Source organism: Pinus tabuliformis, chromosome X (genome assembly GCF_031772625.1).
Source record: "Pinus tabuliformis cultivar Carrire ecotype Pingquan chromosome X, CPIR1, whole genome shotgun sequence".
Taxonomy (NCBI): Eukaryota; Viridiplantae; Streptophyta; class Pinopsida; order Pinales; family Pinaceae; genus Pinus; species Pinus tabuliformis.
Genome location: NC_142308.1, coordinates 1,704,026,239 through 1,704,053,586, shown reverse-complemented (window position 1 = coordinate 1,704,053,586; position 27,348 = coordinate 1,704,026,239). Strand labels below are relative to the sequence as shown.

Here is a 27,348-nt window from a genome sequence, read left to right as displayed (position 1 = left end):
GCATCTCCATCATATGAGCTATCCAAGATGGAGTTTGACCTTAGTTGCCAAATTTAACAGGACAACATTGTGAAATTCCAAAACTGGAATCCTATTGCACCAAATGGAATTTATTTTGCTAATTGTTAATTATTTTAACAATTTATCTGTTACGGAAAATATCAAATAAATCACACTGCAACAGCCTTCACAAATAAACTGCGCAAATAAAAATAGCGCTCGAATTGAGAAAATACTAGCACACACAATAAAAATGACACTGTTATTTTTGGACAATTGTCCCCGGAAAAACCCAACTTGGGAAGACCAGCGCAACAGATGAGGGTTTTATTATTATGCAGCAGTGAAATTTTGAGTACAATCTATGGATCCCAACTGGCAATCCAAACAGCAAGAAAATATGGCCAAAATTATGTAACAGAATCACCCTTCTTCCAAAAGCAACCCCGGCACAACTTCTCTTCAGAAACTCGTCCTCCTGGACCCTCTGCGTCAGCCTCCGCACTGCTCTGCGTAGACCCTATGACGTCGAACCTTTGAACTGCCTCTGATGAAGTCGGTATGCCTGTCTTTGTTGAGGAAATTGCTTCTCGGGCACTCTAGACACTCTACCCGACCTCTGTAACTGAAAACGAATTTCTCTCCAGCTAAATCGAATTGCTTCTCTTAAGCAACTCAGGCCCTTGTTGGTGCCTCTCTGGATCTAGAAAACTTCCTCTGAATCACTGTCTCTGCCCCTCACTATCTCTACTTCAATCTCTGGCTCTCCGGCAACTATTGTTGCTCTTTGGAAATCGATCTGCCAAGGAAATTAAACTGTTGGTGTTTCTGGTGTGTCTTCCAAGTGCCCATCAAATTCTTCTTATAATCCACAGTTGGAGCACTAACGACCAAGATTAAAACTTAATCAATGGCTAGGATCATCTTGGAGTCGATCTGTGTGAGTTTCTAGATGATTCGCACCTTGACTTAGTTAATTCTGATTAATTAACCATATTCCCTAAGTTTAGACTTAGGAAATATTTGAAAAACAAGTTAATAATCTAATTAAACCATTTCTAGGTGGAATTTCCAGAAACGATTTCTGAGTTTTGGACATCTCATGTATTCTAGCCTCTTGACCAAATTCCGTGGCTAGAACACCTCCGATGCTACAAAAACTAACACTCCCTCTTAGCGAGGACTGTGTTCTCTCTAGTGTTGCACATCTTGCCACAACACCCTGTCTCTGTATCACCTCCCTTCACATTGTTGATCTCTGGCTGTTGTTGCCCACCAACTACTGCACCTCCCTTCACGTTGTTGATCTCTGGTTGTTGTTGCCCACCAACTACTATGCAACTCTAATGTTGTATATGTGTTGCTACTGACATTGCCATATTGTTTCCAACCCTGCATCTACACTGCAACTCCCTCTCATTTGTTGTTTATGCAACTGCAACTACTGCAACTAAGAAGCATCCAAAATGTTGAATCAACTATGTTCAGTATGATGCATCTGTCTGCCAAGTCCTAACTATTACTAGCATCTGCACTGTCACTGAGCCACCTACTCTGTTGTCAACACTGCATGCACTCCTCAATGTCTGACTGCTACTAGTATGCAACTGTCACTCTTGTACTGACTGCATCAACTACCACTAATCCAAGCTGCTATTGAATACTGTGAGCCCCCGTAGCTAGGTAATAATCCATGAGGTGGACTGCTCAATGGATCTTGCCCAAATTTGTAGCTCTCTGGGGCTAAAACTCCAAGTCACCCCACCTCCCTCCTAGAGGTGTGGCTGCCAACATCGTGGAGTCATCCTCCAACCTGGAGGACAACTTGTTGATCTCAGTTGACGTTGCCTGCTAGTCCTGCTTCTCTGACTTGCCCTTCTTGCTGAGAGGACACTGTGTGTTGTAGTGACTGAGGCTCTGAGCTCATCACATCTGAAGCACTTGACCTTTGACAGGTCCTTCTTCTTCCTTCTCTATTATCCCTGCCCCTGACTGGAACCCTTTAATGCGAGGGCTACATTTTCCTCCTTCACCACCTTCAATCTCCTACCACTGATGGAGTTCTTTTACAGAGGTCACCTCAACTCCTCGTGCTACAAGTCTAACCACATTCTGTCCCATTCTGGTAGCTTGTCTTTGCCCAATATACTTTGGACGAAAACTTGCCACTCCTCAAAGACATTATTCAGTGCCAACCTCACTAGCTTTGTTGGTTAAGGTGCTGCCCCAATTGCTGCAAGCTGGTCTCGAACCTCCTAAATCCTAGTGAAAAAAGGATCTATGCCTTCCCCTTTCTGCATCCTGATGCATCTCAGTTTTTCTTCCAATAACATATTTCGCTACTCGAAAGTGCACTGATATAGCATGGAGAGAGCATCCCACATCTCTTTGGCAATACCCGTGTCAGCTATGTGTAAGACTATATGGTCCCGGACTCCACCCAAGATCAACCGCTTCGCCTTCGCTATTTCCTTCATGTATTCTTTTATAGTTGATTTGCATCCTAAGGAACTGCCACAACATTGTCCATGCAAAGCTTCAGGCCATATTCATCCCACGGGAAGGACATCCTGGCCTTCCAAATGACATAGTTGGAGGAACCCTCCAACCTATCCTGATGTCTAAGCCTTGTTGTGGCCATCTCAAAACCTATCGAAAACCCTCTCTATCCTTCTGCTTGGATGTTGCTCTGTTATTCGCACTTCCTTCTGGAATGCACAGATTTTCTAGCTTCTACTGCCAATATGCCTGGAAAAATTGAACTTTTGAAACTCGAAGTTCCATGAGAGAAATTGTGCCCCTATTGTATCCAAATAGAAATCTGTGTCCAAACAGAAATCTGCTGAGCGAAAATCCGAGTTGCAGCTACTCCCTCTGATTGGTGGAATCACAATCCTGGGAAATTCGACTTTTCTACAACCTTGCAACTGAAAATCCAATTTATGCCCCAGCAATTCGACCTGTTTGTCTAGTTATTGCGCTACCTCTGAAAATTTCGACCTCCTACTCCCTCTAAGCTGCGAAATTTTCTCCTCAGCTTGTGAGCTTCCCAATTGATCACACCCGCTCTGATACCATATGAAAATTCCAAGATTGGAATCCTATTGCAGCAAATGGAATTTATTTTTCTAATTGTTAATTATTTTAACAATTTATCTACTACAGCAAATATCAAATAAATCACACTGCATCCTTCACAAATAAACTACAGAAATAAAAATAGCGTTGGAACTGAGAAAATACTAGCACAATAAAAATGACACCGTTATTTTTGGACAATTGTCCCTAGAAGAACCCAACTTGGGAAAACTGGTGCAGCAGATCGGGGTTTTATTATTATGTAGCAGTGAAATTCCAAGTACAATCTATGGATGCCCACCTGGCAATCCAAAAAGCAAGAAAATCTAGCCAAAATTATGTAAGGGAATTACCCTTCTTCCATAAGAAATCCCAGCACAACTTCTTTTCAGAAACTCGTCCTCCTGGACCCTCTACATTAGCCTCTGCACTGCTTTGCGGAGACCCTATGACGTCTAGCCTCTAAATTGCCTCTGATGACGTCGTTTTGCTTATCTCTGCTAAGGAAATCACTTCTCCGGCACTCTAGACCCTATGCCCTGCTTCTGGAACTGAAAACAAATTTCTCTCCAGCGAAATCGAATTGCTTCTCTGAAGCAACTGCACAATCCTTTGTGCTGCCTCACTGGGAATAACTTGGCCCCTTGTTGCTGCCTCTCCGGATCTGGAAAACTTCCTCCAAATCAATGTCTCTGCCCCTCACTGTCTCTGCTTCGATCTCTGGCTCTCCAACCACTGTTGTTGCTCTCTTGAAATAGATCTGCCAAAGAAATCGAACTACTGGTGTATCTAGTGTGTCTTCCCCAAGTGCCCATCGACATCCTCTTACAATCCATTGTTGTAGCACCCACGGTCAAGATTAAAACTTAATCAATGGCTAGGATCATCTTAGAGTCGATCTGTGTGAGTTTCGTGATGATTCGCACCTTGACTTAGTTAATTATAATTAATCAACCATACTCACTAAGTTTAGACTTGGGAAATATTTTAAAAACTAGTTAATAATCTAATTAAGCTATTTCTAGGTGGAATTTCCAAAAACGATTTATGGGTTTTGGAGATCTCATGTATTCTAGCCTCTCCACCAAATTTTGTGGCTAGAACACATTCGATGCTACAAAAACTAACAAAAATAAAAGAAGAAAGACCGAAATTTTTGGGACTATTTTTAGGGCTACATCTCCCACACGTGCGAAAAGTTAGGGTATCATTGCAGTCAACTTTGGAAGGCGAAATCTCGTGTCAACATAATCAAGTTTGCAAGCCGAAATATTAAGGAAGAGAAACTACATCAAGCGAAGGAGAGAGGTGGTCTTCTCAACCATCAATCTACCCACATGTGCAACATTGCAAAAGGTGCAAGCAAGCCAAGAATTGCAGTTTTGTAGCAGCAAGCCGAAATTCTGAAGAAGAGGTCGAAAATATGAAGTTTGGAGCAGGTTGCCTTGGGTTGACTTTGTGAGAAGCAAGGTCATCAAAAAAGAGGTTTGACTTGGCCTTGGAGGGATCCTGGTCAAGGGTAATAGGTATTGGAATTCGTCGTCTAAACATTCTATAAAAAGAGAAGAATTATTGTGGGTTTTCCTCTCAAGAAGAGAGGTTTTGGCCCTGGCTTGCATCCTACATTTTGTGTCCTCTCATCTCATTGTTCTTCATTGTTTTGAAGCTATTTGATGATTAAAGAAGACTATAATAGTCAAGTAAAGAAGAGCTAACTACAAGTACATCAAATTAAGTAAAAGAACATCACAAGCAGTTATCAAAGTAAGAGAAATCACCTAATCTAGCTGCCCTTAGATTTCTCAATAGGAATAAAATCGACTCCATCACAATTTCAAAATTTATAAATGTATTTTATCTTATAAGCAGGTCAGCTCCATGGGTTAAGGGCTAGTCAGCCCCCTTTCTAGACCCCCTCCTTCGACTATATACAGAGGGCTCGTTTCTCCTCCAAGAGGTATCACTCTCACGCCTAATTATTAGCAATCTCTTTGAATTTTCTGAGGCCAAAGTAGTCTCAAATATCTACAGTTGGAGGCCAAGTTTCTTCAAGGCGTATGTTGGTTTTTTTGTTTATATTTCTCAGTTATGATTCGCTAGCTAGGGCAGAACTTTGTGGTGACAGTTTAAGGGCTATGTCTGGGCATATTACATGTTTGTGAGGCAAGTTTGAGGCGAAATCTCTAAGGCACTTCTGCGTCTTGAAAAATATTCATCTAACTATCAAACCAATTATGCAGTTTATTTGCTACGACAAATATCAAATAAGTTTACTACTACAATTTTCACAATAAATTACTGCGGAAATAAGAATGCTAGAAATAGAGAAATCCTAGCACACATAGAAAATATTAACACAAATATTTTTGGACAATTGTTCCCGAAAAAAACCAATGTGGAGAAACCCGTGCAACAGATGAAGGTTTTCTTATTAATTTTCAGCAGCAAATTCGAGTACAAGAATTCTGGCAATCTATACAGATAGAAAATATTGAGAGAAATTTTACAAGGAATTTCTCTCTCCACAGCAACTTGTTGACCCCGAGATGGACCCTCTACCCATACATTGGTGCGTCTGTGTCACTCTCTGCGCAGTGACTACACAGTGCTCTTGTGGAATACGCTCTCTCTTTGGCTGCCTCTTCCTTAATTCGGAAATTTGTCTTCCGAAATCCTGTTGCTACCCTCTCTCTCACCTACTACTCACCCACTTGCTCTCTCTCCTCTGTTGAATCACAGCCACTGAGAAAATCAATCTGCCTAGGCAACAGAGTAACTGCATTGTTGTGTTCTTCATTTACCCATCGACTTCTTATAATCTTTTGTTGGAGCACCAATGGCCAAGATTAAAACATAATCGATGGCCCAGATTATTTCTCTCTCAATCCATGTGAGTTTCTAGAACATTCACACCATGACTTAATTAATTCTAATTAATTAGTCGTATTCCCTAAGTTTAGACTTAGGAAATAATAAATATTTAAAAAACGACTAATAATCTAATTAAGTCACTTCTAGGTGGAATTTCCAGAAACGATTTCTGGGTTTTGGAGATCTTGTGTATTCTAGCCTCTCCACAAAATTTCGTGGCTAGAACACATCCGATGTTACAAAAACTAACACCTTGAAGCAAGGTCTAAAGCACATTTCGGGTCTATTTTGAGGGCTTTCTGCAGCAAACTTCAGCTTTGTAACGAATAAAATATATAAATAATATAAATCTAATGTAAATGATAATAATCATAATTAATTATTAGTTAAGTAGTAATTAGGTTGAAGAGGCATGTCTAATAAGACATGACTCTTCATGAAGAGACACTTGCTTGGTATATAAGCAAGCCTCTCATTCTCATTGTAAATCATTCTCATTGTAAATCATTCTCATTCATTCATTCTTATTCATTTTATTTAATATAATATTTATATCCTTAATGGATAATTTGATATTCCAAGTCTTTTGGAGTAATTAATTTGTAGAAGGAACTTTGTTCGCTTCATGTGGTATCAGAGCCACGTTGGCTGATCACTAGGGCTTTGGCTATCAACCTATCATCAACTTCGTCGCTGTCATAATTGAAGCGTTTCGCTACATATTAGGAGATTCTCCATTTTTTAGGTCTTTGGCCATTATTTAAAAAAAAATAATAAAGAATAAAGAAGAAGGGTATATAAAAAAAAAAGAGGAAAGGAAATAATATATTCTGAACAAACAAACAAAAAAGTGAAATATATATATATATATATATAAAGGGTTTTACATTATTGATAAAAGTGCATAATAAAGATAAGCGGGAATCTTTTCAAGTATATTTAAATTTTTTTACGTGGAGAAGCCCGTGGTTTTAGAAACCAATGGTAATTGCCTGTGGTTTTAGAAACCAGTGGTAAGTTTTACATTTTACGTGGAGAACATTAACCGAGGTTTTAGAAACAATTGCCCATGGTATTTTAGAAACCAATGGTAATTGCCCGTGGTTTTAAAAACCAGTAGTAAGTTTTACATTTTACATTTTACGTGGAGAACATTAACCGAGGTTTTAGAAACAACCCATGGTAATAGCCCATGGTATTTTAAAAGTTAAAGAGAAAACAAGCATACAAAAGCTCTTATGTGAAAGGTAAATATTACTTTTTACTTAAAAAGTATTGTGAACATCGTGACCGTGTCATATGAAAAGACGTGACCTTTATATTAAGTGGGGTGACATTAAAAAGTTATCAAGGGAGTAATTAAGTATATAAAAAAGGGACCAATTTATTATTAAAAAAAAAGTGAAACTATTATTATTTTAAGAAAAGGGGTCTTAATATAAAGAAATACATACATATATAGAGGGCAACAATATAAAGGAGTATTTTTTTTTAATAAAAGGGTATTCAAGTTTTTAACAATCCACATTAAGGGAGAATATTGGAAATATATATATATATAAAGGGAGATAAAATAAGTTATTAAAAAAAAAAAATCCATACAAAGTTAAAATGATGAAGGAAGAAAGGTTTTCCTATAATGGTCTTTCAGTTATAGATCATAGAGTAATTACATTAAAAGGAAATATCCAAGGAAGAGAAGTTAATGTCGCCATCAACCCAAGCAATGATAAAAATTATATCAACATCAACTTGGCAAATCAACTATTAATTCTAGAGCTAAGCATTAGTGTAAAGAAAAATATTTTTGACCAAAACAAGTATAAAATTAGTGATCTACAAGTGACAATAAGTCATTATGACTACATATCTCAATTTCATGTTGTAAGGACGGATAGAAACACTGACATCATACTCGGTCAACCCTGGTTTAAGGATTTGGGTACATTCATGTTAAACATAAAGAAACAAGTTTTGACGTTTCCTTATAAAGGGAAGATGGTCATGTTTCAAGACATAACAAGTAAATCAAAATCAATAAAATCTTCATTAGAAGACCTTAAGGATATCTCAGATTTGATGTTTCAAGATAACGAAAAAACTATATCAAAGAAGCAAAAAGAGCTTGAAGAAGTCATCTGCAGCAGAGACAAAGAAATTTCGCGCCTAAGAGATCACCAAGAAAAGCTACTCGAACAAGTCAAGAAAGCTAAAGCATCAAAGAAGGAACTCAAGGAGCACTTATCAGAACAAGAAGAGGAAACTTTGTGTTTAAAGAACCTCAATAAAAATTTATTAGAACAAATCAAAGATCTAAAAGATGAAAATTTTAAAATTCAAAACACTGAAAATAAGGTTGATGAATCAAAAACCAAAGAACTTTTACGTCTGAGAAACCATAATCAAAGTCTGCTCAATCAAACTAAGAAACTTAAGGAGGATAAGAAAGCATTAAAAGATAAGTTGGAACAAGTCACTCAAGAAGTATCAAAATCTCCAGTTATAACAATTCAAGTTGAAAATAAGGGAACAAATACCGATCCAGTGAATATGACAACTCAAAAAGACAAATCAGTTGAAGAAACGACACGCTTAGATGTTGCAGTTCAGACAATGGACATCCCAAGTGAATGTTCCATAACCAATTCAACAACATCTTCACCAAAAGAAAATCTAAAAACTTTATATCAACATCCGAATCATGAGAGTACACAAATCAACCAAGCTACGTATCAGGACCATTCAAACCAAAGACAACAAATTAATGTTTCAGAGAATAATGACTTAACATCCATCCAATCTTACACTGACAAGTCGTTACAAAATTCCAGAGGCAACCCCATTGCTTTCTCCGCTCATTCCAAAAGGAGAAATAATGCAGGGTCTAAAGCTCATTTCAATGGAAAGCCCGGATCTAAGGGTGGAAGGAAGGGTAGGTGCTTTGTTTGCAATAAGTTTGGCCACTATGCAAGGGAGTGTCCAAATAGAAGGGACACATCACATGATGATGATCACAATCACTCCAGGGGCAACTTCAACAACAGAAATCAAAGGAATGGCAGGTTCAATGGCAAAGGAAAAAGGAATGCAGGACATCAAGGAAATGGTCAACCCTCCTAGAAAGCAAGGAACTCCAGGTATGAAGAATTAAATGTTGTTAACAATAAGCAAAGGAGTACTATCTTATATCGGCCCTCTCCACTACCTCTCCTCCGAACACTTTGGGGAAATGGCTAATTGATAGTGGTGCCTCAAGGCACTTCACCGGGTACAAAGAAGCTCTCTCTAATCTGACAGAGAAGGAGACAAACTTGGAGATTATTCTTGGAAACGATGCCACCTATCTCGTGAAGGGAGTAGGGAATGTTACCCTTCAATTGAATCAGGGTAACACAATTCATTTACAAGAAGTTCTATATGTACCTGATCTCAAGAAGAACCTGGTGTCCATGTCGGTAATGGAAGACAAAGGATACAAGGTGGCATTCATCAATGGAAAGGTACATGTTTGGAAAAGGAATTTTAAAGATGCTTTTACTCATGGGTTCTGTGTTTGACACTTTGTATCAAGTTGGAGGAAGTCCATTGGGAACCATGTCTTGCGACACATCTCTACAATCTGAACTATGGCACCAGAGGTTTGCCCATCTTCATTATAAGGCTCTTCCCGATGTGAGACAAATGGTGACAGGTATGCCCGAGCTCAAAGTAGAACATGAAGGTATATGTCCGAGATGTGCTGAAGGAAAACTTACAAGGGAACCATTCCCCTCAAGTAATAGCAAGACCACCGATATATTGCAGTTGATTCACTCCGACATATCTAGTATGAAGCCCGTAAACTCTTTGGCAGGATACTTATATTATCTCACTTTTACGGATGACTATTCTCGCAAGACTTGGATCTACTTCTTGAAAAATAAGGATGAAGTGTTCATCTGGTTCCGTCACTTCAAAGCCATAAACGAAAACCAATCCGAGAAGAGAATCAAGATATTGAGGAGTAATAATGGGACTACGTACGAATCAAATGAATTCCATGACTATTGCAGAGAAGTTGGCATTAAGAGGGAGAACAACACCATACACTCTCGAGCAGAATGGTGTGGACGAAAGGAAGAATCGTACTATAGTGGAAGTTGTTCGTGCCATGCTTCATGATCAAGGGCTTCCAAAGTTTCTATGGGCGAAGCTGCGAATACTGTTGTATATGTTAAAAACTGATGCCCTCATCAAGCATTGGACACCAAGACTCCCGAAGAAATGTTCACTAGCAAGAAACCCGATGTCTCTCACATAGTTGCGGGGGAGTGTCGCCCCCCCCCCCCCGGGAACCCGCTCCCGAATCGCGCTCCGGGCCGGAGCGGCTCGGGAGCGCGCTCCCAAAATCGCTCCCGGATGGAAGCAATTTTCGGGAGCGCGCTCCCTCAAAAAAAATTACGCTCCCTGCCCTGTTCGGGAGCATTTCGGGGAGCGTTGCGACGGGCGCCAGGAGCGATCCAGCGGAAACAATTTCCGCGGACGCCAAAAAAAATTGGTTTTAAAAGCCCAATGGGCCTAAAAAAATTTCATTGTGACTTCATTGAGCAAGAGTTTGGAGCAAGAGCAAGAGCAAAGGAGCGAGGAGCAAGTGCCAAGGAGCGAGGAGCAAGCCTGCAGAGGTAAGTAACTTAGTAATTTAGTTAGTTTAGTTAGTTAGGTAGTGATTTAGTTAATTTAATTTAGTTTATTGAGTTTAAAAATCATAAATTTAAATTAAATTAATTAATCCCAATAAATTAAATTAATTTGCAGATTCAAGAATCAAAACCCTACAAACATCAAACACCATGGACCTGGCTATATTTCTTGGCATTTTCCTCTTCCTGGTCCCTTTTATGGTTATTATGGTGCTGGAGAGTAGGAAACGGAGGGGCCAAACTGAAGAGGGGGATGAAGAAGCTGGAGAAAGTCAAATTGGTGAAAACCCCGGTGAGGAGGAGCTGGAGGAGGGTGAACATGACCCTCAAAAAACTAAAGATCAAACTCCATTGTGGAAATATGTTAACAGGGCTGAAACAGGGAGAGGGGGTGGAACCACTAAATTTCATTGCCCCCATTGCAACACTGATTACACAGGTTCATACACCCGTGCTAGAAGACACCTCTGCGGGAAAAGGCCATGGGATGGAGACAAACAAATAGGAATCAAAACTTGTACAGCGGTGTCAGCGGCGGATAGAGCCAAATACATAAGGGAAGAGGAGGAAGCCCAACACAGATCAAAAAATTCAAGGGGTTTCTTTGAACCAAGCTCACAATCACAAAGAACTCCTTCAGCATCCTCCCAAGGCACAGGGTCATCATCTTTAAGGCATAGAACCATATCAGATTTCCTTGATGAGGGGTGTAGGAATGATGTGGATTCAAAGGTTTACAGGTTTCTCTATGCATGTGGGATACCATTCAATGTTCTTCGCTCACCTTATTGGCACGAAATGGTTTCCGCCATAAATGATGCCCCTAAAGGATACAAGAGCCCTGGGTATGACAAGGCAAGAACCATTGGCCTTGATCATGAAAAAGCAAAAATATCACATTCTTTGAATAGAATGACAAGTTCTTGGACTAACCATGGGGTATCCATTGCATCTGATGGATGGACAAATGTAAAAGGCAAGCCATTGATAAGTGTTCTTGTTGTGTCTGTTAGTGGTCCCATCTTTCTAGCTGCACATGATTACTCAGACAAGTTCAAGACTGCCATCAACATTGCAGAAGCATTACTTGAAACAATTGAGCGTATTGGCCCATACAATGTCATCCAAGTCATCACTGATAATGCTCCTAATTGTAAGGCAGCGGGAGCAATTATTGAGGATAAATGATGCCCCTAAAGGATACAAGAGCCCTAGGTATGACAAGGCAAGAACCATTGGCCTTGATCATGAAAAAGCAAAAATATCACATTCTTTGAATAGAATGACAAGTTCTTGGACTAAGGGGTATCCATTGCATCTGATGGATGGACAAATGTAAAAGGCAAGCCATTGATAAGTGTTCTTGTTGTGTCTGTTAGTGGTCCCATCTTTCTAGCTGCACATGATTACTCAGACAAGTTCAAGACTGCCATCAACATTGCAGAAGCATTACTTGAAACAATTGAGCGTATTGGCCCATACAATGTCATCCAAGTCATCACTGATAATGCTCCTAATTGTAAGGCAGCGGGAGCAATTATTGAGGATAAATACCCCAACAAATTTTGGTCTGGATGTTTGGTTCACACATTGAACCTTCTGTTGCATGATATTGTCAAGAACAAAAGTGAACAATACCAATGGATTGGTGATTTGTACAAGAAAGGCAAACAAATGATAAAATTTATTACAAATCATAGCAATACCCATGGCCTTTTCCGCAGTCACTCGAGATTGGAGTTGTTGAAGATTGCGAAGACCAGATTTGGTAGCTATTACCTCACCTTCAGGCGCCTTTTGAAGGTAAGAGAGGCATTAGCTAGCATGGTATCAAGTCCACATTGGCTGGTATTAAAGGAAAGGGCTACAAATGTAGCTAACATGGCAGGTTTTGAAATGGTGGAGGAGGCCGCTCTTGATGGGCAGTTTTGGACAACTGTGAGGCAGGTATTGGATTTCACCAAGCCAATTTATCACATGATTCGGTTTGCAGATACAGACAAACCAGTGATTGGCGAGGTGTATGAGCAAATGGATACCATGTTGGGGGAAATATAAGACATTGTTCATAATAGAGATTCCAACTTGTACAAACTGATTCATGATTGTGTGTGTGAACGGTGGAATAGGCTTAATCTTCCACTACATTGCTTGGCGTATATCCTTCCGCCAAAATACTACTCTACATCTTGGTTGGGCCAACCTGCAGCAGGGGGTGGGGTTAGGACCAAACCCCATTTAGATCCAGAGGTAACTAAAGGATATTTGGAAGCATTAGAAAAGTTGGTACCTGACAGGGAGGAATGTGCAGCTGTGCGCCTTGAAATAGGCAGATACTTCAGTGGCATTGGTTTGTATGGTAACTTCCATGCAATGGACGACAGAGATAGATTTGATACTCTCACATGGTGGGAAACATATGGCGGGCATGGACTTTTGCCAAAATTGGCAAAAAAAGTTCTTTCACAGGTTGTAAATACTTCTTCTGCAAAGACGTGTTGGAGCACCTACAGCTACATACATAATGTGAAAAGAAACAGACTCAATGAAAACCGAGCAGAAAGCCTGGTTTATGTGCACTACAACTTGAGGTTGTTGAGTCATTACTGTGATCGGGCTTATGAGGATCCCACATATAAAATTTGGGACAATCACCCAAAGGATGACAATTTGGAGGATGGCATTGTACATATTGAAGAACTGGAAGAGGAACTTGTAAGGGATGAAGATGAAGCAGCTGCAGCAGCCATGCCACCTCCACCTCCACCTCCACCATCCAGTAGCAGTGCTCGAGGTCCGAGTCTTGTTCCTTTGCTGTCGCCACCTCCATCTACACCCTCACGTGGAGGTTCTTGTTCTGGTCGTCGGTCTGTGCGGGAGACTCCTAGAAGACCACCACGACCTGCTTATACTCCTGGAGACTCTCGTGGCAAGGGCCACATGTAGATTCTGATTTACAATTTACTTGTCTTTTTTAGTTTCTAACTTTCTATTAGACTTTAGTTTTCATAACTATTGAGTTTTGAGTCCTTGACTCTTGACTCTTGACTCTTTCATATCATAATGATATTTTTTGTAAACAATATATCACTGTGACAATGAAAATTTGAAGTTTGAAGTTGGGCCTTGGCAATTATAACTCATTCGTAATGATGTGAATTATGAATATGATGCTTCGTGAAAGACTAAAGTTGTTTCATTTCATTTCATTATTCATGTTTCATTTAATAAATTTATAACATTTCATATCATGTTAACAGTTAGAAGTTAGGATTTAGAAATATCTTAGATATTACTTCTTGTAATGGTTAAACTTAGCTTACAAGTACAACTTTGGTGATCAATGATGATAAATGTTATTGAATTTTCAATTTTGAAAGCTTGAAGTTGAAACTTTAAGATTGAATTTGATGAATCATGATTCATGAGACTCAATATGTTGCAGTTGTAATATGTATTTTACTAACTTGTGGACATGGTTGATGACGATTATAATTTCTAGATGATTGATGTGATATGGTTCAATGATCAATCTATGTGTTTTTATGTTTTTTATGTCTAATTCATCATTCTACATGTTTTTGTTGACATATATGTATCAAAAATTAAAAAATATAAATATATATATATATATATATTTTTTAAAAATCGCTCCCGGATTCGCTCCCAAACCAGGAGCTTCTGAAAATGGTCGCTCCCGCTCCTGTTTTCGCTCCCGCTCCCGCTCCCAAGCAACATGGGTCTGTCATTTTAGAATATTTGGAAGTCCTGTATATTTTCATGTGCTGAAAGAGAAAAGAAGCAAATTGGGTGCATCTGGGAAGAAAGGAATCTTCGTGGGCTATAGCAAAAATTCTAAGGGCTATAGAATTTATGTAGTTGGTCAAAGGGAAATTGAGATAATTCATGATGTCGCCTTTGACAAAGATATGGCCCTCAGCAAGATCAACAACCTTCCTATCCCGAGGAAGGACAAAGAAGTTGACACCGGTAAACAAGATGAAAAAGAGGACGAGACGATGTCGGATGTTGATGAACCTATGGATCCTAATGATCCTCCTCCCCAAGAGCCCTCCTCCTCCAGGAGGAGACCCTCATGGCTTAGGGAGACTTTCGAAGATGCCAAGAAACATATTGCACCGAGGGGGAATTTCTGTGAGAGCAAGAAGTCGAACAGGTATCAAGGATAATTGACCGACATGAGCACTATCATTGAAAATAAACCTTCATCATTTGAAGTCGTGAAGCAACAAGTATGAAGGATGATATGAATGAAGAGTACGAGTCTATTATGAAGAATGATGTCTAGGATGTGGTCCCTAGACCCCAGGACAAATCGGTTGTCACATCTAAGTGGCTCTACAAAATCAAGCATGGAACTAATGGAAGTGCAGAAAAGTTCAAGGCTAGCTTTGTTGCCCGAGGCTTCTCTCAAAAGGAAGGTGTAGATTACGATGAGATATTTGCACCTGTTGCCCAATACACCACCATTCGCTCGATCATAGCCCTTGCTGCCTCGCAAGGATGGAACCTACATCAGATGGATGTCAAGACCGCTTTCTTGCATGGTTCAATCAAAGAGGAAGTCTATGTGGAACAACCCAAGGGGTTTGAGGTTCATGACCGGGAATCTCATGTATGCAGGTTGAAGAAGGCTCTCTACGGTTTAAAGCAAGCACCCAGGGGCTTGGTATGAGAAGATTGATAGCTATCTGATGAAGCTGAGATTCACTAGAAGTGAAGCTGATCCAAACCTTTACTTTAAGGTTGAAGATGATAAACCTCTCATACTGGTACTTTATGTGGATGACCTCTTTCTGACAGGTGCAGACACTCTCATTCACAAATGTAAGAGGGAGTTGCCTTCCGAATTTGAGATGGACCTAGGACTGATGCATTACTTCCTAGGATTGGAGGTCTGGCAAAAGCCAAGAGAAATTTTCCTATCTCAAGGAAAATATGTTGTCAAGATATTGGAAAGATTTGGGATGGTGTACTGCAAGCCTATGACTACCCTGATGGAACTTACTTTCAAGAAGTTATGTGGTAGTGTTGTCGGAATTGAAATGGGAAATGCTTCTGACTATCGTCAACTCATAGAAGCACTGATGTTCTTTGTGAACTCCCATCCAGATATATGTTTTGCAGTTAATACATTGAACCAATATATGGTTGAGCTTCATCATTTATATTAGATTGGTACCAAGAATCTTCTGAGATAACTTGGGGGCACAATCACTCGTGTTTCATGATCGCTCCAAGCACATAGACATTAGGTACCACTTTATCCGGGATATGGTACAACGAGGAGCAATAAGGCTCCATCACATTGGGACTGATGGCAGGTCGCCGATATTCTGACAAAGCCCCTGGGAAAGGTCGAATTCTTGACTTTCTGAGAACAACTAAGAGTCGTGGAGAGACCGAGACCCTCTTATGAGGGTCTTGTATGATATGGACATTGAGCTCTGGGAGCTTCGGGTGGCTTGGGGTACTTCTTAGAGCGATAAGCAACCACAGGGTGAGTGGTTCAGCCTTCCCCTAGCAGTTTACTATGTACAGGGTGAGTGGTTCAACCTTTCTCTGTGATACCCCGTGGCGACATGTAGGAAGGATGAGTGGTTCATCCTTCTCCTACTGAGACATCCTACCCATGCAGTCTGGGACTCATGGGAAGTACCTCTCATCTGGCCAATGAGTTGGGAAATGAGGATAGGGACCATAGTACTACCAATGGACGCATCATGTACTACCGTACTCCCTATGCTAGGATGATATTGATCTAGGATCAATTGGAACTGACTTCGGGTCAATAAGAGTGGTATGACACTCTCTTTTGATTGGAACTGACTTCGGGTCAGTAAGAGTGGTATGAGACACTCTTTTATCTGGGACTGACTTTGGGTCAGTAGAGAATGGTATGATACATTCTCGATCACTTCTTCTTCTTCATAGTTCAACAGAGCAGAGCAGTGCAGAGCAGTGCATTGATGGCAGAGATAGTACCGACAGGGAAATGGAGTAGCAAATGGAGTTCTCCCTAGTTGAGAGGGACTGTTAAAATTGGCAACTAGGGCCAAACTCCATATGGGTCACCTTATTTATGATAGCTAATATTTTTCTTGGATTCCTCTCTCCGAGAGGTGTAGGATTGATCTAAAGATCATCCGATTCTGACATGTAAAAATGAAGATATGAATTTATTTGTATTATTGACAAATTGTCAAGGTCGGCCAGCGATCAAAACAGGCATTTTTACCCCCAGTTCATCCTCAACGTTGCATATAAAAGGAGGAGACCTCAAGTCATTATTCCATCATCTCATCTCTCTCTCCTCACTTGATTGGGTATGCAAATCTGGCAGCTTTCTCTCACTCGTGCAAAGGAAGGAGGACTTTTCTGTTTTGGGTTGCGTTGACCTCCCTTTGACTGTGCTTTGGGTGTGGCAGCTTCTCCTTAGCAAGCCGCAGATTTGGGCATGAAAACCAAGGTGATCTGACCTCTGGTGTGACCAGCGTTGACTGCCCTAGTTGCTGGCTGCAGTTTGACTTTTGTTGACCAGCCTTTGACTGGACTTTTCGGGTTTGTTTTGGACTGTTTGACCAAAGTTCACTGGGTTTGACCGAGCTGCTTGAAGGAAGAATTCTGTCATGTTTCACCAGCGTTGCCTTTTATGGTTAGGGCTTTACTGCTGCTGTCATAAATTATCAAATTTGTAAATTTGTACTATCTCTCTTTGTTGAACTATTGAAGAATATAGGAATAATTGATCAAGGGTTTCCCCACATTGGGGTTTGTCCCTGGCTGGTGCCACATCTTGTGTCCTCTTGTCCTGGCTTGTCTTCTACTGTTTATGTTTGTGTTCTATCTGCATTTTACTATCATACTAATGTGATCGCTAAATTGGATATTGATATTGGGCTAATAAAGAAATTGAAGTAAATTTCTCTTAAGCATAGAACATACCAAAAATTAACAGTTGTTGCCTTAAAGAACTAAGGAGTAGCTAGTGAGCGTAAAGACCCTATGTGTTGATTTTAGATGGACTTATGATCAGGTAGAGGGCAGATTGGATAGCCGAGTTCAGTGGCCTAAAGGACTCGGTGCATTGATAGAGGCAGGTGCTGCAGAACGGAAGCAAAGGACCCACAGTGTACAGGATACGACAAAGCAACTGTGATTGCATGCTACATCAACTAGACCGTCAATTTATTTTGTATCTTGTATTCTTCTACTAGTGGTTGTATGAGAGCCATTATCCCTAGTACGGAAGCCCTAGACTGTTGTATTATTCAATTGGATTAATATAACGAAGTTGGGTTATTGTATATATTTTGTAAAAAGTAGTGTATATTTTGTGCACTAGTAGATTTACTGTTGTTCTAAGTAACCGGATTCGTTCATATAGCCCGGCGAACCCAAATCCCACGTGTCCAATACGATTCTCTTGAAAATCATATCCTAAAATCGGATTCGACATGTCCTATTAGGATTCGTACGAATCCTGTATGAATCCCGTTTGGCCAGCGAATCCCGATTTTAGGATTCGTATCCCAGAAAATAAGAAACAATTGTCTCAGTGACCAATTTTCCAGTATTTCTGGAGAAGAATGTATGTTTTAAGTTCGGTGGACAAAAGTTTGCCTATGTAGTTTCTAGAACAGAATTTCTAGGGTTAGATTTCTTTTGTTGGAGGCTTATTCTCATCCTCGGCAGCCAATGTCCAAGCAAATTTTGTACTATAGATGTGTGTTCCTCTAATACTGGAGAATCATCAATATCATGTTTTCTCTGGAAAAACAACGAACTTGACAAGATTCAAGAAGTGATCTGAGATTTGAAAAGACTTAAACTTCACTGCTCATACATACATTTGATTTGTTTGACTGTTATTTATCCATGATATGTTTGTCCTTTAGTTGGCAAAATACTTTTAAGACTTTTAGAGAAGCGGATGTTTAATAAGTCACTAGCATTGTTGGAAGAGACATGACCCTAGATTTCAGATAATTTATCAGCAAAAATTAGCCCTAAGATGCAGATATTTGAATTTTGAAATAAAAGTCCATATTGTCCAAAATTTTGTTCATCCTCTAGTAATAGGCATTTATGTTGCTAATATGCCTAAGATTATATTTCCATGTAACCATTTGCCATTTCATATAAGTATCTTTGTCTTTTGTATGTACTATGCATGCTATAGATGAAAATCTATGTTTGAAATCAATAAATTTGTATCATTAATTAAAATTTGTGTAAGAAATATCTAATTTTTAATATATATATATATATATATATATATATATATATATATATATATATATTATTTTTTTAATAAAATAATATATAACGAATCCTACGTGTCCTGTTCCGGGGGGTCAACGTGTCCGAATCCAACACTACGAATCCCGAATCCCCGTGTCAGGTGACTTAGCTATTGTTTATATTCTGTTGTGCAAAATAGTCTTGTTGTGATACTTGGATTGGTAGTGTCAGTGATTTAAGATTCTATCCTAGACTCCAGTATCGTGGAAAAACAACAAGGTATGAGTCCTTGCATTGTTAGTATTGTTCCTTGCAAAGATTGAAGTAAAGGATTAAATCTCCAGCAACAATTAGTAAGGGAGTCCTAAAGATTGTTTGGGACATGATTATATTCATTTTATGATCTGACCATCAGCAGAAAGATCAGTAAAGGCTTATTGAATATCATTGTATGTGAATCATTGTCCTTGGTACGGGTGCCCACATTTATTTTTTTGTCTTCTATTTTCAGGGTGTTTAGGTGGGGCAATGTGGTGCAATGTGGAGATTGAAATCTCCTTCAGGTTGTAGCCTGAGAACACTTTAGGGTGGCAGGGTGTTGCTAGGGCAAGTTGGAGCTCGCAAGGTGTTGGAGCATCCTTTCAGCCAAAGCTGATAAAATCAGGGTGTTGGAGCATCCTTCAAGTTGGGGTTGATAAAAGCAGGGTGTCGTGGCATCCTTTCAATTGAAGTTGATAAAACTAGGGGGTTGGAGCATCCTTTCAGTTTTTGCTCGAGAATCTTGGAAGTTGGAGCTTCTTGTTGATGCAATTCTCAAGACATATTAAAAGTGTTCGGTGGTTTTTCTCCCAGAAGCTTTTCCACCTAAAAATTTCTCGTGTATTGTTCGTGATGTGATGTGATGTTGATTATCTTATTATCTTATTATGATCCAATTCTTCGATGATCTCCACTTTCTCATACCTCTATGTATACATAAATTAACCAAATACCTGGTTACTAGAAACCTAAAGATGCTAGTTAGAAGGAAAATATCCGACTGACAAAACATGCTTCAATAATAGAGCATCGGACAAAAAGAGATGCCTTAGTACAATCATAGAGCATCTTCATACATAGTGGGTGCTTTAAGGATAAGCCCACGAGAACCAAATGTACAAAGCAGATTATTTTACGGAAAATCCTGCAGAACCTTATCATGAATAATAATTGTACAAGAATAAGTCAGTATGCTTGCTCATGGAGCTGGTACATGATACAGATACTGTGGAGATGGTGACTGAAGTAACTCGGCATGTGGAGGCATAGCATAAAAACCTACGTTACCGGATCCAGCAGCAGAGGGGCAAAGATCTCCGTATCCTCGGATCTGATCCGGATCCGGATCCGAATACGCAGGAATATGTGCCAAATACAACAGGTGGCGGATGTGCACTTTTTGGAAACGGCTCCTCCTCGCCAGAAACGTATGTCTAGTATAAATCCGGAACCCGCATAACTTTTGCCCAAATTCTGAAACCCGAAAAAGTTAAAAATTAAAATGGGTGTATGCGTTGGAGTTTAGGGTTTTCGCTTTTTACGCTAGTTAAAGTTCCGCCATTTCAGTGTGCTGAAATCTTTCCCACAGCCGCATTTTTTTTATATAACCACAGCCGCATTATTTAAAACGATAACCACAGCCACATTTTATAGTTTATAATTTAGAAACAATAACCACAGCCACATTTTATAGTTTATAATTTAGAAACAATAACCACAGCCACATTTATAATTTATAACCACAGCCGCATTATTTAGAAACGATAACCGGTTAATTTCCCATTTTTGAAAACCTGTTTTGAAGTGCGTTTACCCATAGCGTTTATATATTATTATTATCAGTTTGATAAATTATCAGCGTTTAGTTTATTATCAGCGTTTATATCATTTGAAATATATAACTTTGCATATGCTTCAGTTTTATTAACTTTCAAATGAGCTTTCAAATGAACATTTAAAAGAAATCATATATATTTTAGTTTTTGGTATTGATATTTTGATATATACATAATATTATAATAATAATATATATATGTAGCTTTCAAATGAATATTTAAAATCTCATATATATTTTAGTTTTTGTCTATTGATATATATATATATATATATATATATATATATATATATATATATATAATTCAAATTGTGTATTGATATATATATGTTATTTAATTCAAATTGTGTATTGATAATTATTAACCATCAATATTTTTGAACTCTAAAGTGTTTTTTAAAATTTTAAAAATATTATTATATTTTTTTTTTGTACGTGACGTATCCTTGCCGTATCCGGATCTTGGATTTTCAAAAAACTAGCAGATCCGGATCCGAATCCGTATCCGTATCCGAATCCTGGTAACATAGATAAAAACACATAGTATGGTGATCCAAATAATTGAGGTACTTCATCATCATGTCTAAATATATAACCATAGTACCATGATCTTAATTTATAGGTTGGAAATTGATTTTCCCAATGAACAATGAATATTTCTGTACAGAGGCACTCCAACTGAAAACAAAACCATGAATTAAACTGTGCTACTGATCTGATTTCTTCTCTCAAATAATCCATCAGATCTATTGGTGGAACATGATCCATGTCTTCATCATGAGGGCAGAATTTATACATTAAAATTTTGAACCAAGGCGGCTAGTATGAACTGCAAACTGCATCACACTCAAAGAAAATTCTTATGGTTCCCTGGGATCTTGTAAACTGCATTGTATGATCAAAATATTCATAAGAAATCCAGGGATCCTCTATGCAAATATATACAGTAGGAAACATGGTTCTATCTCTTATAACACCTTGATACATGACCTGTGAATTTAGGAAATAAGTAATATGCAGAGCAGGATTATCCTTTACATTTACTAAATGCATAACTATCTTCTCATAGCAAACCCATGGCAAATTCTGAATTCTGTATGACCTGTGAATTTAGGAAATAAGTAATATGCAGAGCAGGATTATCCTTTACATTTACTAAATGCATAACTATCTTCTCATAGCAAACCCATGGCAAATTCTGAATTCTGTATATAATCCTTTCTTGCTGCAACTCTGTATGACAGTATGTACAAACTGGAAGAAAATGAAGAGATTCATTTGAAGAACTGGTTTGAGACCCTGCATAAAAACAACCTGAGAAAGAACATCCAAAACCTTTAATATCAATCTGTTTGACTTTATTTGCTCCTTCTCTAGTAAGCAAATCTGCCAGATGATTTTCTTTTCCTTTTTTGTATTCAATCTCAAACTCAAATCCATTTAACCATAAATACCATCTTAGTATCCTGTTGTTGCCATGCTCAAGAAGTCTCCTGTTCTGCAGCATCCCTTTCATATGTTTAAGATCAGTTTTGATAGTAAAATGAACAGGCTTTAAATTTAAGTGATACTTCTTGATACCATTTTTTACTGCTAAAATTTCTTTATGAGAAGAAAGATATTTAATCTCGGTCTCAGAGAAAGAACCTGAGGCATAGGAACAGACTTCCTCCTTTTCAAAATTTCATGATGCTTCTGTAATAAGACACCAGCCCATGTTTCATGAGATGCATCTTTCTCAAGAATAAATGGATAACCTTCTTGACGCAATTTAAGACTTGGAAGATGCTGAATTTTCTGTTTTATAACCTGTACTGTTGTTGTCATCTTAGAAGTCCATTATGCTCCTTTCAAACGCTTCTGAAGCACTTTAACATCTTTAGCCCTAAGTTACCTGGAAACGGATACAGGAACGGATACGGGTACAGGGTTTGAAACGGATATGGCAAATTTTCAAAAAATCTGGATACGATACGGCAGGAAACGGCACATAATAAATAAATATATATATATATATATATTAAAAATAAAAATTTCATATAACCATTCATATTTCAGAATCTAGATTATCATCTATGATCTATCATGATTCATCATCATCAATTCAATATATGCCATAAACATTCAACATTGTCATCATCATTAACGATTATTATAACATTCATGATTCAAGTTTCAAGTTTCAACATATCATCAAGTTTTTGTTTCAAATTCCAAACATCAAGTTATCAACATGACTAGTTACATGGACACCATCATTACCAAAATTAATAATGCATACTAATTACTAAATAGTACAAAGTACAAAATGAACTATGACTGGCAGTCTACTATCATTACTCATAATTCATACGGTTGTTCAAAAGTTTAAAAGTTAAAAGTTAAAACACCATCATAAATTACATTTACATATCATCAAATATGTCTTCATTCATGCCACTATAATGTTCCACTTCCACATCCTCTCTAGAAGTGGCACTCGGAACATTGCTGCCATGTCCACTTGAAGATCCACCTATTGGTGACTCCGAATCAAACAAATTCATATGAGACATGGCATTCAATGTCATATCCAAGTCAGGCAACTCTGGTTCCACGTCCCATAATTTGGTGGGCCCAGATTTGTATTCATCTCTCTTGTGTGACAGAAGGGGAAGGTTTGAACATACACTAGTTCCTAAGCCTTCTTAGAGCCCAATCTGTTTCGCCTCACTGAATGGATGAAGCCGTATGTACTCCAGTTCCTTTCTGCTGAAGAGGAACTAGCAACCTGTGACAAGATCTTGATGGCCAATTTTTGGATATGTGGAAGTGCCCCACCATAGAAGTTCCACCACTCAATTGGACTTAATCTGCTCTTGTCCCGCATACACTCAATATCACAACCCCAACCCTCTAATCCCACAAAATGAGAAAATTGTGCACGAATCCGAAGCCCAATTTCAGGATCTACAAAAAGCTTTCTAAAAGCATTTTTAAATCCTTCTGCGACTTCTGGACCTTTGTTTGGTGCGCTTCTTTTTGGATCACGTAGCAACTCTGCAGCATAATATTTTGGATTCACTGCATAGGGTAAAAGGTGCAATGGGGTGGTCATTTTGTTCCACCTTTTGGTCAATATATCTTTTACTTCTCTGTAAAAGATTTCATCTGGGTCATTCTCCTTGGCATTTATAACCAACCTTATCTTCTCTATCATGGAATCAATGCCTGCATACACTTCTCCCAGATTAGGCATATCCGTGTCAAACATACAGAGCAAATCCACAATTGACATAGTAAATGCCAAGAGGTTCTCCACCCTATCCCACCATTCATCATCAACAACCAACCATTTCATTGCTTGTGCTCTATCAAATTGGGATTGCCTCCATTGGTTCCAAATAGAACTGCATACCATTGATTGTAATGCATCTTTCACCTGCATGAGCCTTGTTAAGACTATCATTTGAGAAGCAAATCGAGTCTCAGCAACCTGCAAGTGTCAAATTGCCAATGTTTCAAATTTCAATCAATTTGAAAAATCATAATTTGATTGAATAACTTATTATGATTCACGGATCATAACATTTGAGAAACCAATTTAGATATTTGAATTTAGAGTCAGAAATTAGAATTTATGAAATATTTAATAAAATTTAAACTTTAAAGTATAGGTACCTTAAGGAGCTCCAACTTAGCAAATTCCCTGTAGATGCCTTGGGACATGTGGTGGTTTGTGATAAAGGCTTGAATTTTTTTTGCCTCTTCAAAAATAACTCAAATCCACTCAATTTGCTTCCCCAACTTGCTCAACATGAGGTTCAATGAATGTACATCACAAGGGGTCCAAAAGATGTGTTGATATTTGCCTTCAATAATTAGGCCTGCTGCTCTATACTTCGTTGCATTGTCAGTTATTACCTAGACAACATTTTCAGGCCCCACCAATTCAATTGCTTCAATAAAGATGTTAGCAATGAATTGAGAATCTTTCATCTGCCCCTCACAATCCACTTCCTTCAAAAACATTGCCCCATGTGGGCTCTGAGCAATCACATTGACCAAAGGCCTATTTCTTTGATCTTTCCATCCATCAAAAATGATGGACACCCCTGAAATGAGCTATGAATCATGAATGGGGGCTAATTTAGCCTTCAGAGTCCAAATCTAACGTTTGAGCACTCAACAATGTGGTGCGTATCTTCTCATATCCAGGGCTCTTGTACCCTCTTGGGGCTTCATTCAAACTTTTTACCATCTTTGCCTAGTAAGGGGATCGCACAAGGTTAAAGGGAAGGCCATTTGCATAAATGCACTGGGCTACAGCTGCATCTGCTATCTCTCGAGCATCATTATTAAAACTCTTCTCAAGCGGTCCCAAATTTGACCACTTTGAACCAACAATTCCATGAGAATGAAGTGGAGGCTTTGATGAAGATGCTCCCAACCTTGTTGGGTGTTTTAAATGGGAGGCAGGATTTGCCTCATTTGCTTTAGCATCTGCCTCGTCTTGTTCTCTCTGATATTTTGCAATTTTTACCTTGCTTAAACCATTTCCATCTGTCCCATTCTCTTTAGGTGGGCCACTGCATATTCGAACCCCATTGTTTCTTAACGCAAGCAAATGTGCTTTAACCCGTGTGTATGACCCCTTAAACTCCTTTTTACACTCACTGCAAACCCATGCCAATGATCCACCTCCTTGGATCTTCCCAACAGTAGTTACATATTTCCAAAGTGGTGACTTTGGATCAACTTTATGGGTTGATTCAATTTCATGTGCCACTTCCTCTGCCTCATGAATGGCTGAACTTGAAGTTGCCATGAATGATGATGATGTAAATGAAACTGAAAAAAGAAAATTGACAAATATCAGATATGTATTTAAAAAAAATTATTTGGTCATTTCTGGATGTTAATAAAATTATCTCATCATTTATTTATATGCCTTTCTCTTTACTCTGTTCCATCGTTATTAGTTATTATTCCAATAACTACAAAAATGAGTGAAATCTGTGATAAACAGTTTGTTGTCATGGCCGGATTTAGACTCTAGAGTTTGATAAGGAAAGATCCCAATCACATTGGTACTTGAATACGTGAAGGTATGTAAGGATGCTTATCTGATCAATTGGGACTTTTAGAACCTAAGGAGGTGAATCATGTTGAAACTTTAAACTAGGTGCTACTACATTACTCTTCCTAAACAGCACTATGTTTATATCTGTTTAAACTCACACAATCAATTCAACAATTATTGAAAATAATTTTGCATCTACTTAGTATACAAGCATAATAAGTGAAACTAAGGATAATATTGCATAGCCATCTCACTATCTTAAAAATTCTTTGAAATGCCAACGCATACAGTGTTTGTATTTAAAATAGATAATACATTCACCATTACAATGAGAACAAGAAGAAAATCAGATAACAAAACAAAATCAGCTCTCAAACACAGACATAAAATGAGGCATTAAATAAACAGATGAGCGTACTTTCATGACCATCAATAACCAGATAAGCAGCCTAAATAGATAGACAGGGGACCATACTTTCATGACCATTGATAACTAGATAAGCAACCTAAATAGATAGAGAGGGGACCATGTAGCAGAGGCCGAGAGGGAGGTAGCTTGATTTGGCTTGGGTCCTTACCTTGGAAATTATTAAACTTTAAAGTTGGGAAAAGTAACAGCCTACAGGTTGCAGCTAGCATGAAAAAAGTTTAACAAAATGATAACGTATATACCAGGACCAACGATGCCGACGGCGTTCAACGGTTCAGGAATCAGAACGCTGCACTGTGCAGCTATATCTCTCCGCGGTGATGGCACTGGAGTCTGGACAGTGGACCTCTCAGCGAGTCAGCGGACAGTGAAGTTTGAACCTCCCAGCGGCAGCAGCACTCTTGTCATTTAAGTTAGGGTAAAATGATAAATCGTAAACCGTAACTTGTTAAAAACTTAAAATCTGAAGTAATGTGTTCACCGTTCCCGGCGGGCAAGGCATGCAGCGAAAAAAACATTTTGATTTATTCCCAAATGTATCACAATTGCAGGTAAACGTATTTTTTTTTTAAACGGGAGGGTTTTTTTTAGTAAAAACGCCTGAGAAACGGCTAAAAAAAAAGCGGGAAGTTTCCGAATCCAAAAACGGCACCCAATACGTTTTTCCGGCGTTTTTTTGCCGTTTTGACTGTGCATACGGATCCAAAATGGAAAACAGCGTTTTGGGTTTTCAGGCAGCCGTTTCCGGCAACTTAGCTTTAGCCTGATTTTCATAAAATTATCTGGCATAGTTCAGACATCCCAGAAATCTCTGCAACTGAGCTTCTTTTCTAGAATCTCATTAGGAAATTCTAATAATGCTTTTAAAACATGATCTTGCAGAACAATTCTTCCTTGACATAGCACTAATCCAAGAAATTCAATCTTTGCCTGGGCAAATACAATCTTGGATTTACTTAAAACGAGGCCATGAATAAAAATTATTTCAAATACAATTTCCAGATGTTTCCTATGTGCTTTCAGATCTTAAAAACAAATGAGCAAATCATCAATATAAATGATAACAAAATTTAGATCTCCAAAGATACCT

At 38.6% G+C, this 27,348-nt stretch overlaps 1 protein-coding gene across 6 annotated transcripts in view; it reads right to left on the bottom strand.

Moving 5' to 3' along the window:
- LOC149146553 (inner nuclear membrane protein HEH2-like) overlaps positions 1 to 27,348 on the bottom strand; it is a 272,963-nt gene that overhangs the window by 102,133 nt on the left and 143,482 nt on the right. Inside the window, exon 8 of one of the 6 annotated variants that reach the window (XM_089449460.1) lies at positions 22,476 to 22,660. The exons of the other annotated variants lie outside the window; for them this stretch is intronic. Within the exon in view, the coding sequence (XP_089305586.1) occupies positions 22,652 to 22,660 (9 nt within the window). The 3' untranslated portion in view covers positions 22,476 to 22,651. Of the gene's footprint in view, positions 1 to 22,475; positions 22,661 to 27,348 lie in introns of those variants that run through there. 6 annotated transcript variants of the gene reach the window in all.